Raw genomic sequence first — 15,853 nt, 5'->3', positions numbered from 1 at the left:
CTCCCAGTGGCCTTTTCTGCGCATCCAAAATGTCCCTGGAGCTGTGCTTCCAGCTGGATCTGTCAGCAGAGATGTTTCCTTCGTATTCAGCTCTGGTACAGGGGGTGCGTGAGATGCAGCAGCCGCTTGGTCGCGTGGTCCTGGTTCAGCCCCCATCAGGGTTTGTTATTAGCAGTGGGAGATGCAGGAGTGCCAGAAGCAGCGCCTGGGCACAGCACTAAACCTGGCCGCACCGTAATGCATATGCAGAAGGACGAGCGGGAGGGTCCAAGCTTTTGGTGTCTGACAGCCTCAGAACTGTTCTCCAAATGCAGTCAGCGCATGTATAATTTATTGGCTTTCTCTTTGTCCTTGTGCCGTGCCTCAGATCTCCAGCGGTGCTCGGTTCGGAGGCGCGGGGCGCCTCGGCAGAGCGCTGCTGACTGACAGCACCGCGTTGGCTGCGTGGGCAGTGGAGCAAGCTGGGGCTGCTCTGTGGTTTTGCAGGGCCGCATGTGCCCACGGTGCTCTCGCCCCGTGCCAGGCTGTGGGAGGCCCTGGCACCCTCCTGGCACTCCATCCTCTGGGAGCGCCCCCCGGCTGTGCTGGAGCCGGCCCACACGCAGGAGGTGGGCGCAGCACAGGGACGTGCCACGAGTCCATGCAGGAGATGCACTCGGTGGCAGTGCACTGGCACGGCTGTCGCTGGACACCGCTCCCACACCGTGGGGCTGCAGCGGGTCCTGTGGTCCCGGTGGGTCTGCCCCATCTCAGTCAGCCGCCCAGACCAGGGCTGAGCACGGGTCCACTCCTCCCTGCCAGGCGCCAGCCTCGTGCAGCAGTGATCCCACTCCCCAGCTCAGCCTGTCCATACCAACAGATGCCCCATCACCTCCTGCCTCACAAACACCTCCGGTGCTGGCACAGCTGGGAGGCAGCGGTGCATGGAGCAGCATCCTGACGGCACTGGGCGAGGGGCAGCAGAGACGGGTGCAGTGTGTGGCACCTGCGCTGCTTTGGCACAGCTGGGTGCTCCCTGAGCTCCTGCTGGATGCCAGGACAGGCGTGGAAGCCGGCACCATCAGCTCATGACCGGCGCACGGGGACTCCGGGCCTCAGTGCTGAGACAGCTGCTCTGTTACAGTGAGAACCAGGCACGGCGGTGCAGGACGGCAGGAGGGCGAGCAAAGCAACCGTCCCTGCAGGCCTCTGTGGGGCTGAGGGCTCTTGCTGGCTGCGGCGAGTGGGTGCCAGGAGCAGAATGCAGGCACTGCGTGGTGCCACGGGGCTCTGCGTGGTGCTGTGTGCCCCAACAGGGCAACGGGCCAGGCAGTGGTGGGTAATTAGTATGGGCAGGAGAGCCGGATGGGCACGGGGGCTCAGCGCTGCTGAGGGGGCACAGCGGGTGCGGGGCTCGGAAGGGGCTGCATCCTCTCTGCTCGGGGAGGGGAGCCACGCATATCTGTGTGCCAGTGATGGCAGGATAGCGATGCAGTCCGCCTGTCCCCACATCTGAGCTCCCTGTGCCCCAGGGCTGTGCCCATCCCGTCCTGCTGCGCTCCCCACACCATCCGAACACGAGGTACCGAGTCCCAGCAAGGCAGAGCTATTTTTAACGGCTGCTTCTGCTTGATTTGAGCTGTGAACTTGTAACGTGTTTATGCTAAAGGGGTTTCTTTCTTTCCCTTCTCCCTTTGTGCTGAGGAGGCAGTGCCAGAGATCAAAGCTTGTCTCTTTGCGTTTGGTGATGGCCGCGCGGGATGGAGGGTGGGAGGGTGCACGGGGGCCGGGAGCTCCGCGGGGCAGCGGGAGACATCCCGGGCCGCAAGAACGGCGGGCGCAAGGCCGGGTCAGCCGCCTCTCTTTGTCCCCGCAGGTCAGGGAGCCGGGAGCCATGCACGGGGCCAGACGGCGTCCGGAGCTCCGCGGAGCTCAGCGCAGAGAGCTCTGAGCGCAGCGGACGTCTGCGGGACCATGGGCTGCCAGCGCGGAGGCACGATGCGGAGCGGGGCGCTCGGGCCGCCCGCGTGCCGGGGCCCGTAGGTGCGGGAGGTGGGCAGCATGCCCTGCAGCCCCGCGCCCGCCTCCTGCGCGGCATCCCCTCTGCGCGGCGGTGCGGGATGAGGCCGCCCGCCGCCCCGGGCAGCTCCGGGGACGGGCACGGCGCAGGGGCCGCGGCGGCGGGGCTGTGAGCCATGCTCAGCCGGGATCCCCTGCCCTCCGGCGAGGGCGGCCAGGAGAAAGCCATGACGGTGCGCTCGGTGCTGCTCAACCGCGACTCGCCCGACATCGAGAGCCGCCTGCAGCGCCGGCGCAACCGCACGCAGCAGGTGCGCTTCAAGGACCTGGTGGAGGGCAGCCCCCCCCCGGCGCCCGCCCCCGGCCCCAACACCCCACGTGCCTCGCCGCCCCCCAGGGCCCCCCCTGAGCCGGCGGCTCTCTGTGCCTCGCGGCGCAGCTGGCCCCAGGCCCAGCCGTGCTCGCTGACGCTGCCCGTGCCCGGGAAGGCCCGCGCCAGCGCTGCCATCCAAACCTCCCCCAGCCTCCAGAAGCCCTTCCCGGCCCCCCGGCCCCACGGCGGGAGCGTCTGCGATGCGGCCGCGGACACGGGGCTGCTCGCCGCCCTGGGGAGCGCCCGCTGCCCGGGGGGAGCTGCGCCCACCTCCTCGATGCGGGCCGTTCCCCCGCGGGCGCCCGCAGCCGAGCGCGCCCCCTCCCTCGCCCCGCGCCCCGCAGCGTGCCGCGTGCCGCCGCCACCGCCCAGGGATCCCCGCCCCCCGTACCCGGGCACGGCCGGGTGCCCCGCTGCCAGCTGCACCCCCTCGGCCAGGAGCTGCTCCGCCGAGCCCTGCGCCCGGCCCGGCGGGACCCCCCGGGATGGGCGGGAGCCCCCCCAGCGTCCGGCCTCCGTGCCCTGCGCCCGGTCTCAGCCTTCCTCCGAGCTGTGGGTGCTCGGCCGCAGCGACTCGGAGCGCAGCCTGCCCCGCGGGCATCGCCAGCCGCCCCTCCTCCACCAGCCAGCTCAGGGCAACCCCCCTCGCGACCCCTCGCCACCCCGGCACCGGCTCTGCGGCTCGCCCTGGGGGAGGCCCTGCTGCACCCCAGCACCCGTCCCACCGGCGCCGGGCTGGCACAGCTCTGCCACCGCTGCACCGGAGACCGCGCCAGCCGCACTTGGCCATCCAGACACGCAGGACATCTGCAGCCAGCTGCGGGCTGCCGAGCCCGGCCACGAGCAGGCAGCTCCAGAGAGGCACGAGGGACCCCCGCACGGCGTCAGTGCAGTGGTGCAGCCCGGTGGGCACAAGCCGGAGCCCCCCCAGCACGGGCAGCCCTGCCTCAGCACCCAGCAATCGGAGACGCTACGCCACGTGCAGGACCTGCTGCAGATGGTGGTGGCAGCCAAGGGGACACCGGGAGCCGCGGCGGGGGATGAGCACGGCCACACATCTCAGGGACAGGGGGCACAGGGGGACCTGCAGTCCCAGCTGCAGTCCCTGGAAGGAGTGCTGGAGACCAGCCAGCAAACCATCCGTGTGCTGCTGGACGTCATCCAGGACCTGGAGAAGAAGGAGGCCCAGCGTGACGGGTGAGTAGATGGGGCGGCATCTGGGGGGGGTTTGGGCTCTATGGGGGTCTGGTGATGGTAGGGGTGGCCACGCCAAAGATGGGAGCCACGTCACCTTCTGGACGTGCTTCCCTCCGAGCAGCTCAGAGCTGCCATCCTGATCTGCTTGGCACGGTGACTTGGTGTAGTGGTCTGCCAACCCTTGGCTTGTTCCTCCTGTGCCAGCCAGAGGACGAGGGGAGCAGGGACCCCTTGGTTCTGCTGTGCCCATCGGTCAGTGAGAGCAAAGACCTGGCACAGTGTGTCCCAGCTATGGGCTCTGGTGCTGCAGATGCCCTGTGGACAGCCCCTGCTGTGCCTGCCCTCCTGCACGAGGCGCAAACTGCTCCTCTTGCCTGCTCTCTCCCTGGGAAGCGTAGGGCCGTATCCAGGGGTCGGTCTCTGAGCTGCCATGTGTGCACCACAGGAGAGGCCCCACGGCCCGTCTGGTTTGCCCTGGCCATGGCACAGGATGTTCCCTTTAATGACCTGTGAGAATTTCCCTGGCTCGGCTATCAGTGAAGCAGAGCCTTTGCGTGGGCACCTATGCTGGGAGGACTGTCCAGGGGACACGTTTTGGCAGGGCTTGGAAGGATTTGGCATGACTTGTCAGGTTTGGCACGGTTGGGCACGGTCTGCCGTGGTTTGGCAGGGCTTGGCAGGGTCGGTGGGGCTGGGCAGGGTTTGGCACACATGACCTGCCAAATGAACTGCCTGTGTCTAACGTGGCCCAAGAGCAGTAGTGACGGCGCTGATGGGGACCACGACCTGCGCCGGCTGCAGGTGGCATTGCAGCCACACTGTGGGAACAGCCTGAGGCCCTGAGACGGGGCAGCTCATTAGCTTGGCAGCTCGTTAGTTTGTCCTCACACTGGCAGAGCTGTCGGTGCTGCAGGCGCTGAGCCGGCTGTGCGCACAGCACCGCGCGCACGTTGCGTCTGGCACCGCGCTCGGGCGGCTCCCGTGGCGAGCTCTGCCCTGCCAGATGGGCACCTGCTGGAGCCCTGGCCCTCCTGCCCGAGAGCGCGCTTAATTGTTTAACCAAATTAAACTGCCGCTAAGTGCCTCCTCCCAGGCAGGGCTAATGGAGGATCCCACAGAAGCGTTAGGGGCACGGCGCCGAGCCCCTTCCCCAGCGCAGCATCCGCCCGGCCCTCACCTTCCAGGGCTGCTGGGGTCCGCTGCCCTGTGTGTCGTGCACGGGACGCGGCTGACAGCGCCCCCTCCGCAGCGCAGCTCCCACCCGCCGCCATCTCTGCCCACAGCCTGGCTGTGAAGAGCAGAGCTGAGCCGGTCGGAAGGGCTGCCGCGCTCCTGCTGCCGGGATGAGTTTGCCTGCTGACGCTGATGGAGCTTCACCGTGGGCAGCTCAATTAAGATCTCAGCTCCATAGACTGCCACAGTCAAATGAGCAAACAAGACGCCCAGAGATACAAGGAGAGGAGTAGGAAATCCCATAAAGGTGATCCCAGTGTCCTTCCTCTGCGGAACGGCCCGGCCCCTTTGCCGTGGGTCAGTGTCAGGGGTGGCCCTGAGGCTGCACACACCGGCGGTGCCACCAGCCCCACAGTGCCCCACAGCATCCCCGCATCCCCCACAGTGCCACTTACAGAGCACCGGCTGTGCACGCGCGTATTTCCATGCTTTTAATGTATGTATATAAAAGGTATCCTGATCTAATTTATGTGCCGCTATAATCCCAACTGCAAGGTGCAGTTTGGTGCGCTACGAGACCCAGTTTCTGCGGGCTGAGAACAACCGTGATCAAGGTCGAGAAACAGGGAAACGGTTTAAGCAGGGAAATGTGACGGGTTTGTGGGACAGGGGCTGTTTTCTCGGCTGCCTGAGGGGAGGTGGGGAGGGGGCATCTGCTGGGGGCCTTTATTGGGGCGCTTTCCCCCCCGTGCCCGAGGTGCTGCCCACGGAGCTCTGGGCTCCCACAGCAACCATCAGCCTGGTGCTGCGTGGGGCCGCGCGGGACGAGCGCTCAGCACCAGCAGAGAAGATCTGCAGAGATCTGGAGGAGGATGGATGGCTCTGGGGCTGAGCTGACCTTTGGGGCTCATCAGCCAGCTCTGCTTTATTTCAGTGCCATGCACCTTCCCTGGAGGAGGAGGATGCTTTGGTACAAAAACATCAAAAAAAATAAAAAGATAAATCCAGCGTAGGCTGGTGATTAGGCTGGCACCTCTCCCCCTGCCCATCTGTTGGGCACCGCTGGGCACTGCGGTGCTCCTACACAGACCCCACACTGCCCGCGATCCACTCCCCCCATCGTGCCGTGTGTGGGGTGTCCTGGGACGGCCCTGGGCACGAGGTGCAGCTCTGGGGTGGTGATGAGATGAGGCTGACGGCGTGCAAAGGATTCGGGGCTTCTGCCGCGCTCGTCTGGTTTGCGAGCGAGTGAGAAACGTGCTCACCGCGCTCGGCACGGCTCCAAAGGGCACTGCATGGGGAGGAGGGGGGAAGAGCCGGGATCGGGGAGCGGGGCTGGGAGCGGAGCTGCATCCCTGGCTCCTGGCCGCGGTGCCGGCGCAGAGGGGGGCCCTGGGTGCGGATCTCCTGGCTGACTGCACTGCCGCTCTGTTGCAGGCGGCACTCGTACCGGACGGGGCAGGACATCGCCAACTGCGGGACGTGCCGGGACTGCGCCTGCATCATCTACAGGTACGGGGCAGCGCTGCCGCCCCGGGGAAGTTCCTGCACTCGTTTCCTCCCCCGTCACTCGGCGCCGCGCTCCCTGTTCGTAGCAGAAACGCCTCCCTGAGCCCGAGGACGGGACGCGGCACAGTGATGCAGTGCCATCAGGGTCCCCGCGCTGTCCCAGTGCAGGGTGATCCGGGAGCCCCGCCGGCACCTCCGCTGTGCCCCGGCTCCTCCCGCCGGTAGCGGTGATGCGCTCAGAGCCGGCGCTGAGCAGCGCCATGGGCGGAGGGCGCGCTTCTCGGCCGCATCGGGGCTGGAGGTGCCCCAGATCCGCCCCCCCCCCCCCCCGCGCTCCGTCCCCTCGCACGGCCGGGCCCTGCTGGCGCTGCCTCTCGGCGGCGGCTCGTTGCCACCCGAGCCCAGAGCCGACTCCCCGCGGTAGCTCGTGGGGGCCGTCAGCGCTAATTGGGTCTGACGAGGCTGTCTCCATGCGGCACTGCGGCTGGGAGAGATGGCACCGCTGGGGAGGAGGGTCCTGCTGAGGGCTCCGGCCGGGCTCCGCTGCCTCCACGTGAGGGGAAAAGGCTCCGGTGGGACACGGTGGGAGCGGAGCGGGGGGCGGCGGGACGGGGGCAGCTCCACGGGGCTGTGCAGGGCTGCACGCGGCTGCGGGGGACGGCGGTGGTCGGGTGGGCAGAACGAAGACGGGTGGGCTGAGAGCACAGCGGGAAGGGGCTGCAGGACGGCGGCTGCGCTGTGAGCGGCTCCCCGTGCCGCCCGGCACTCGGCCGTCTGTCCGAGCTCGCCCTTTCTGCTAGAGGTAGCTGGGGATAACGCTGCCCTCGTGGTGTGTGGTGACACGGGATGCTGCGCGGCTGTCAGAGCCACGTGCGGTGTCGGCGGCAGCACCTCGCTGATGTGATGGGAGGTGGCTGCTCGGAGATGGAAGTGCTTTCCGGGTGAGGGAGCATCGCAGCACGTGGCCTCCCGCGCCCTGCCTGCTGCGGGGACAGCGGGGGGTCCGGGGACGTGCAGGAGAGCTGGTGGTGCCGGTGGGTGATGCGTCCCCTCCTTCCCTACCCGGACCAACGGTGCCCCCGTGCCTTGCATCGGGATTGGTTTCAGACTCTCACCCCGGCTCCTTGTGCTGTGGCTGCACCGGGCTCAGGGGTGCGAGGGCAGTGGGGGTCTGTAACCCCAGCGCTTCGTACAGCCCCTTTCCGGGGGCTCTCATGAGTCTCAAAGCTGTTCCCCAGCTGGGGCGGGGGCCTGGCTCCCACCCCGGCCAGGTCGATACTCAAAGCATTGTATTGCAGCAGACCCGCAGGGCACACGGCCAGCCCTTGCCCCTCCTGGTGTGGGCACAGCATCGCCCCTCAGCCCGGTGCTGCTGCATTCCTACCGCTGGGACTCAGCCCCCGCTGCACAAAACCAAAGTACCCGGTGCCAAAGTGCCACCAGCTCAGAGTGCAGATGAGCTCCGGGCATTCGGGGAGGGCCCACGCAGCGGCTCAGCTCTGCAGGAGGGATTTGGTGCATTTGGTGTTTAAGGCAACGGAGCTTGGGTGAGGGGATGGAACGGCAGGAAAAGGATGGGGAGCCACAGCCAGGGGCAGCTCTGAGAGCAGCTTTGACGCTAGAAATGAAGGGGGAAGCGCCATTGGGTCAGGGCTGTCTGTCCGTCCGTCCCTCCAGAACTGAGGGTCCCACTGTGCTCTGGCTGCAGCGCGGTGCCGTGTGTGAACAGGACACGGTTCTGCACGATACGACAGCCGCCCCCGGCCCGGCCCCCACCCCACTCACAGCCGCGCTGCACGCAGGCGGTGGGGGGCAGCGGCTGCAGGCTGAGCCGAGCCCCCGGCGCCGCAGCAGCGCCGTGACGCCGCCCCTTCTCCCCGCAGCGTGGAGCACGACTTTCGGCAGCAGGAGGGCCGCTTCCAGCGGGTGCTGAGCCACATGGAGGGCGACGCGGCACACAGCAGCCCCGCACCGGGGCCCGGCCCCCCCGGCCGGCAGGAGGCTTCGCCCCCTGCTAAGCTGGACGCCAAGAAATCCCGGCGCAAGTGCTTCTGGTTCCTGTGAGCCCCGGCACTGACACCGGCTCCTGCCTCTTCTCCCTCCCTCTGACGTTAGGGTTTGGGTAGCACCAGCTTTTATACTTTTAACCGTTCCGTTTAACGTACTGAAGAACCCGTGTAAATAAGAGGGGGGGGGAGCAGCGGCTGTATTGATGGAGAAACCAATAAATTCCAGGGAGACGCTATTTTTGTTACACCCTCTCCTGGCTGTGCGCTTCTGTTCTGGATGCAGCTGAAGCTGCCGCCCGGCCCCAAATCAGTGCTGCGATCCCATCCTGGCCCCAAGCAGCCCCGCGGCTCCAGCAGGTTCTCAGAGACCCCACTGAACAGTGGGAGCACCGTGAGAGCCCTACGCCCGTTGCCAGGGGTGGTGGAGAAGGGCAGGAGAGAGGGCAGGATGGGACCCAGGAGTGCAGCTGCTCTCATAGAATCAGTCACCCAGGCTGGAGAAACCCTCCAAGATGCCCGGCTCCACGCCACCGTGCCCACTGTCCTTGTCCCCCAGTGCCACATCTCTGTGGTTCTGAACACCTCTGGGGATGGTGACCCCCACTCCCTGGCAGCCGTGCCGGTACCCGACCGCTCTGCAGGAGAAATTATTGCTGAGATCCAACCTGAGCCTCTCCTGATTCAATGAGAGACCGCCTCCCCTCCCCGAGCTGCTCTGTGCCCACTGAGGCCGTTGTGTGCTGGAGTCACCCTGCAGCCTGGCCGTCCCTGCACAGCCCAGGGCAGGAGCTGACCCCCCCACTCTGTGTCAGGCCAGGCCCCCGGCTGCAGGATGCACCAGCTGATTACGTGGGGGCAGAATTCAGCAGCTCAAATATTCCAACCTGCAAAAGGAGCAGCTCAGCATCGATGTAACGATGGCTCTGGATCAGAGCGGTCAGCAGCAGCAGCAGCCCGGCTGGGGGCTGCAAGCAGTGGGGTGAAGCCTGGGACTGTGACAGCACCACGAAAGGGATGAACTAAGGTGAGAAAGCTGCCAGACAGCATTTCTGGAGCACAGCAGGGCCAGAGCGGGGGAAGAGGAGCGCGCAGAGAGCGAGGCTCAGCCAAAGCACTGCCCTCCATCTCCTCGCGCTGCGCATCAGGCCGTGCTCCGGCAGCCAGCGCTGCTCGTTATCTCTGTCACAGCCCCACAGGTAGCTTCAAACAGCTCTTTTTTTGCTCTCACTTCCTCTGGCACTGAATCATGCATTCTGAGAACAAAGGCTAAAAGCGAGATGATACCAAACCCAACCCAGCATGCATCGCCTGCCTGAATCCACCTGAATCACAACCAGCAAGAGCCCACCCACCCAGACTGCTGGCACAGTCTGCCACAGACTTATACAGCCCAACGCAGCCCCAGCACAGCCCAGCACAGCCTGGCACAGCCCAGCCCAGCACAGCACAGCACAGTCTGGCACAGTCTGACACAGCCCAGCACAGCCCAGCACAGCCCAGCACAGTCTGACACATCCCAGCACAGGGCTACTTGCAGCCAGATGTATAGGAGGGACGGCACCCTCCACCATCTCAGCAGTGAGGTCACTCCAAGAGCACAGAGATGCTGTCTGGAATGGCTCCTGAAGAAGGCAGACCCCTCTGCCAGTAGCAGCAGCATGGCCAGTGAGAAGGAAGGTCCCATCCTGCCCGTAGCACCTTGGTTTAGCCACGTATTTATGAATGAGAGCCAAGCGTGGAATGGCAGAACTACAGGTTTGCTCCAAAACCTCCCTAGCCATGATGCACGGCACAGCACAGCACAGGATGACACAGCATGGCAGGGCCCCACAGCACTGCACCCCAAATGCCACCAGACCCTTCCCCTTGCCCCACACAGCCCAGAGCCACGTGCCCGGCCTGCTGCACACAGCCTGGCTGTCCACACTTGCACAGAACACGTTTCCTCCTCCTGCATGATGAAACCACTGCACCCGGTGCAGCTGCGCTGCGCAGAGCCTCAGCCGTGCTGCAGCCTGCCAACAGCTCAGCACGAGGTGGGCATCCCAGCGTGCTGCTCCCACGTGTAAAATGAGGAACGCTTGTTGGGTCCGACCACTGCTTTCCAGAGAATGCAGCCCAAACCCCCGCATCTGCTTCCAGACGAGCCTCCTGCACCACAAGCACCCTGCGTGCTCCTCCCAGCGCTCCCCCTACTCCGCGACCTGCTTCTGCCGCATTTCCTCCTTCCTTTTTTGGGCTTCCTCGTGCATCCTGCTGCGTTAAATACCCACAAACCCGTCCCCAGCAGCTGCTGCCAGACACCACGGCACCGCCGAGGAACATTTGCCACCTGCTCCCCATCCCCACACCGCGCAGCCCTTCCCTCACTTCCTCATTCCCCTGGAAGCGGAGCGGCGGAGCCGTCCCACGCCCGGCCAGGCGGTGGTAACTCACCCTGAGGCTGTTGTCCCTCTCCAGGACGATCACCCTCCGGTTCACGGTGTGCAGCAGCCGCTCCAGGATCAGCTGGACGTGCCTCTTCACCTTCACCTGCAAGGCACAGGGAGTCACGGCCGCAGTGGATGCGGTGGGGTGCGGGCGATGCGCATCTCCCCAGGTGACCCCAAGCCAGGCCGGGGGCAGCCCTTGTGCCAACACAGCGCCCCTGAGAGCAACAGGCATCTGCAGCCCGATGAGCAGAAGCTGCTGGCACGGGGAGCAGCCCCAGCACCGGTTCCTGCTCTGCCGCAGCTCCCAGCTGGAAGCTGCAGAGTTGGCAGGGCTTTTTCTTCGTGTGGGCACAGGTGGAACCGTCCCCACGCCCTCAGCAGGGCCCTGCGGTGCTGCTGGGCAGCCCTGGCTCCTGCGAGGTGGCCGGGATGTGTAACACAGAGCCACCCTCAGGAGACGTCGGGGTTGGTGGCACTGGCAGTGCCAGCAGAGGCCTCGAATTCACCATGGGGCACAGCACAGCCCAGGGCAAGGAGCACACATCAACCCAGGCTGTGCCTCCGTGCTCCTGAGCTGCAGCTCTGACACCCGTGGCTGTCACACAGTTCCCACAGAGAGCTGGGAAGGGGCAGAACTGGGGCACCTTCAGCTGAGGCACTGACACAGGTTGCCCAAGGAGGCTGTGGATGCCCCAGTCCTGCAGGCATCCGAGGCCAGGCTGGATGTGGCTCTGGGCAGCCTGGGCTGCTGGTTGACCTGCACACAGCAGGGGTTGGAGCTGGATGAGCGCTGTGCTCCTTTGCAACCCAGGCCGTTCTGTGATTCTGTGGTTCTATGAGACTTCCCCCAGCTGCTCCCCTGTGCACAGCCTGTGTCTCCTGTTCCGGCTGGCTCCGCTCACTCCTTCATCCATTCATCCTTCCCAAAACTTCTGCTCAGCAGCCGAAAATCCCCACTGCTCCAACTGCACACTGAAACCTCGGAGTGCAGAAATCCCAGCTGACCCTGGGCACAGCAGACCCAGCGTGGCACCCGAACGCTGGGGAGAGCCTCGTGCACCTCCTGCCCAGCACAGGACTGGGGCTGTGTGAAAGGAAGGACCTCATCCTTTCAGCAGCCTCTCAGCTTGCATCCTCAGCATGCACATCTCCTCTTTTTGCGCCTGGCTGTGCCCGTCCCCACACAGGGATGCAGAGCAGTGCAGTTGGTGGCAGCCACGATCCCTGCCACCCAACTTCAGCCCCACTCCAGCTGTACCTGCTGCAGCTTTTGCTTTTGTCTCAGACTCAGTGTCCCCTCACTGCCTGCTGCCTTCTGTCCCTGTCCTCCAAGCGAGGCACATGCTGGCCCCTGGCAGCCCCAGGTGGATGTCATATGAGCACAAGAGCACTTTGTTCCCAATGCAGAGATGTAGTGAGGAGATCTCCTGTAGGAAATCCTACTCAAATCTCAGAGATGCCCGCAAGAAAGCGGTGCAGCAAAGTGCTGCAGGGTATCTCAGTGCTTCTGCTGTGTGCCTGAGGTCAGCTTTCCAAAAGTGACACACTGCTCCATCACGGGACACATTGAGGGGGTCCCAGACACCTGGAGGGCACCCAGACACAGCCTGGGCTACGGCACAGGCACAGCTGCCAGCACAGGAAAGCAGGCAGGGGCAGCGTCCTGCTGAGCTGCAGCACAGCTCTCTGTGCTCTCCTAAACTGTTGCAGGAACAGCAGCACCAGGAGCTGCCAGGACACACCAAAGGCTTGCAGGGTGGCAGAGGACAAGGCCTCAGGGGCTGTGGGGTGGCGTGCAGCAAAAGGACAGGGCAGAACCACTGTGGCACGGGCACGGCTGCACTGAAGGCATCAGCCTGGCGCTGCAGCTGAGCTGAACCTGCTGAGGTTTCGTGGCTGCAGCATCCCGAGCCCTAAAGCTGCCCCAGTGCACAGCCTGGCTGCCTTGTACCTTGTACCACAGCCAGTGCAGCCAAGCAGAGCGCAGAGCACGCTCACAGCACCGCGGGTCTCAGGGCAGACACTGCTGGAGGTGTGGGGGGGGCTGGCCTCATCACCCACCACAGCAGATCTGGGAACTGTTTGGATGCTACGGTCTCGTGGAGCAGCTATAGGGCTGTCTGGGCAGGCAGAGAGCCGAGCAGCAGCAGGGTCTCAGTCAGTGCCGTGGGTCAAGAGAACAACACCTCAGCCACAGTGCCTCACTGAGGGAACTCCTTGCAGTGAGAAGTAATGAAAACCTCGTGGAAAGCAGGCCATGGCACAGAGCACCGCTGGGAGAGCATCGTCCCCGTACACACACCCAGCTGGTGTGGGCCCTAAGGGCTCGCAGCACAGCCTGCAGCCTCCTGCCCTCAGGCACTGCTGCAGGAGGCTCCTCCATCCCCGCAGCAGCGCAGCTCCGTGCGCCGACCCCAGGAGACACCGCAGTCCTGCTCTGGGCAGGAGGTGCACGAGGTTCCCCCCAGGTTTGGGTGCCCAAATTCCCCTGCACACCCCCAGGACTGGCACTCACCAGCTCCGAGTCGCCACGCTCCCTGCTCCGCTCCTCCTCTGCTCTCTGCAACAAACACAGCGCTGCAAATGAGCGCAAAGCCCGCAAGGACGGCGCAGTCCCCCCACAGCCACCCCTGCGACAAACAGCAGCCAGACGTATTTCCAAGGTGAAGCCAACACAGAGAGCAGGGAGCAGCGGAGCAGCTGGGCGCTACCTTCTGGGCCGCGTACAGCACCTCCAGGATGGTGCTGAGCAGCTCAACGCAGGCGTCCTCCTCCTCACCCCTCTCTATCAGGTCCTGCAGGACGGGCACGGCCATGCGCAGCAGCAGATCCCGGCACTCTGTGGGGCGGGTGGAGGTGTGGGGTTGGCAGAGGGCACCCACAGCTCCCCACGCTGAGAGGGACTGAGAGCACGGAGGGAGCGCAAAGCGTCTGGGCCGCAGCCTGGAGTTCTGGAAAGACTTTAAATGCTAACGGAAAGGCTCCTCGACTCCGCAGTGCTGCTCTGCTAAGGGTGCTTTGGGTTTAACTCAACAGATGGAGACTTTTTCACTCAAACAGCCCCTGGCTGCCAGGGCTCGGCCAGCGCTGCCTCCGCACGGCACTGCTCAGCTTTGAGATACCCTTACAGCCGCACTCTGGCAGCCCCTTCCTCCTTGCAGGCAAAACTTAACAAGCCTGTATTAATCACCACCTGTATTACTATCAGTAGTTGGACTGGACGGTCTTAAGGGCCTTCTCCAACCTCAGTGGTGCCACGGCTCTCAGCGTGAGCTGTGGAACCACACACAGCATCCTTCCCGCTGGACAGCAAACCACCAACATCCTCACCCTGAAAATCACCGCTGCCACCCCTCTACAGCCCTTTCCTCCCTCTAGGCCCAATTTCCTTCTGCAACACATTTGAAAGCCGTTCCTGGAGCTCAGTACCACAGCACCAGGCATCGGCAACGAGAGGCCTTTGGCAGCAGCTCTGGGAGCTCAGGTCCCGCAGGCACAACTTGGTGCTGCCGGAGCAAAGGGGGGCAGCGGGGTGGGGGGACACAAGCTGTGCTGTGCTCAGCAGCGTGGGCCGGGCCGCAGGACCCCACGCTACTCTCACCGTAGGACTGGAAGATTTTGCTGTTGACGATGTCGGTCAGGGACTGCAGTTTCTGCCTCAGCAGGCGCTGGGGCTGCAGGTTGCCGATGAAGTCGCGCAGCAGGAGCCTGCCGTGCAGATAGGAGAATCAATGAGCACCAACCATCAAGCTGAGGGAGCCGGCCAAGGCCAGGCCAAGGCCAGGCTGCTCTGCGGCCCCAAGCGCTGCCCCCCCTTTCCTTTGGAGAAGGCAGCGGGAGAGCGCTGCCCTGCCCCCCGCTGACCCCTGCCAGCACTGAGCCAAATCCCCACGTTGCACGGGAAGGGCCTGAGAGGCTCTGCCCACCCTGGGGGGGCTGGGATGGGCATCACTGCGGGGGGGAGTGGGGCTGGGGCCGGGACACTTACCCCAACATAGAGGCATCAAAGATCCCAAAGACGTCCTCCAGGATGGAAGGCAGATACTTGAGGGCTGCTCCCTGCGCAGAGATGAGGCTGATGACCACGCGGCCGTGGGGCAGCGTGGATGGACAGAAGGACGGACAGACAGACATCAAACACACAGGGAGGTGACCACTGCGCTGCCCACACCCTGCACCCAAAATCACTGCCATGGCACCCGTGTCTCTTTTCCAATGGCCCCAGGGATGCTCCCAGCACAGCAGCGCTGCTCTGACCCAAAGAAATGCCCATCCCTGCAGGATGCCTCTCCATCCCTAATTGCTTCTTTCCCTTTTCTCTACTGAGGAGATACATATTAAACAGATTACAAAGCAGTTCTTTTAATGCATTCATACCACTCTAATTTTAAACCAGAATACTGTACGAAGCTGAACCGCTGCTAGTCTCACATGCTGCCTTGGTTATCTCATTCAGTCACATTCACAGCTTCAGAACAAGCATCTCCTACATTTGATTTCTTTATTAACCTCCATGCTTAGCCGAGCTGGGCCGATTAACATTAATTTTTCTGCCACTCCTTAATCCTGCATTGATTGCACCCTCTGTGGTGGAACCACAAGCGATGGTCAGAGGTTCTGCCAGAGAGGCACGGCTGTGGGGAAGGGGCCGTGTGCCGTGGGGACAGCAATGGGGCACAGCTGTGGGAGGCACCGTGGGGATCTGACCATGCCGCAGCCTGCAGCTCTGTCCCACCTCAGACCTCAGCTGCCTTCGGTGCAGAGCAGAGCAGGGCTCTGGGAGCAGGACCAGCCCAGCACTGCTGGGGGTAGCGGGGGATCCTGACTGCTCCCCGTCCCAGCAGCACACAGGTTTGTCCCTGACCCTGTGCTGCCCCACATTCCTCATCAGACCCAAACGAGGCTCCTTCCCGGGGCACAGAGCGGTCAAAAGAGTGCAAAACCCCAAAGCCTGAAGTGTTCCAACAAAGGAGCGCTCCCTTCACGGAGGAGGCGGCCTTCCCGGGCGTGCTGCAGCTAACGAGCTATTATCAGCCGTGCCTGTGCTGATCAGATAATTGCAGCTCTAACGACGGGAGTAGGCAGAGCTGCGTCAGCCGCCGGCAGATCCCGCGGGCACCGCCGGCGGTGATGGGGAGGGGGGGGGGGGGGTCCTTCAGGTG

The 15,853-nt window shown here is 64.4% G+C and overlaps 2 protein-coding genes across 2 annotated transcripts in view; one reads left to right on the top strand and one right to left on the bottom strand.

The window, feature by feature from the left end:
- Positions 1–15,853, bottom strand: part of LOC306945474 (dedicator of cytokinesis protein 2-like) — a gene marked incomplete at both ends in the record, with an annotated part of 52,260 nt that overhangs the window by 17,462 nt on the left and 18,945 nt on the right. Inside the window, 5 exons of the mRNA XM_079534196.1 lie at positions 10,696–10,791; positions 13,207–13,251; positions 13,403–13,530; positions 14,293–14,399; positions 14,680–14,750. Of these exons, the coding sequence (XP_079390322.1) occupies positions 10,696–10,791; positions 13,207–13,251; positions 13,403–13,530; positions 14,293–14,399; positions 14,680–14,750 (447 nt within the window). The remainder of the gene's footprint in view (positions 1–10,695; positions 10,792–13,206; positions 13,252–13,402; positions 13,531–14,292; positions 14,400–14,679; positions 14,751–15,853) is intronic.
- LOC306946134 (uncharacterized protein) lies at positions 2,175–8,314 on the top strand (the record flags this gene model as incomplete). Its single annotated transcript, XM_079535089.1, has 3 exons — positions 2,175–3,568; positions 6,179–6,253; positions 8,134–8,314. The coding sequence occupies 3 exons, from the start codon at positions 2,175–2,177 to the stop codon at positions 8,312–8,314; spliced, it is 1,650 nt and encodes a 549-aa protein (XP_079391215.1).

This window comes from Tetrao urogallus (assembly GCF_951394365.1).
Source record: "Tetrao urogallus genome assembly, chromosome: 4".
NCBI lineage: Eukaryota > Metazoa > Chordata > Aves > Galliformes > Phasianidae > Tetrao > Tetrao urogallus.
Note: the sequence above shows the minus strand (reverse complement) of the source record. Positions and strands in the feature narration are given on the sequence as shown.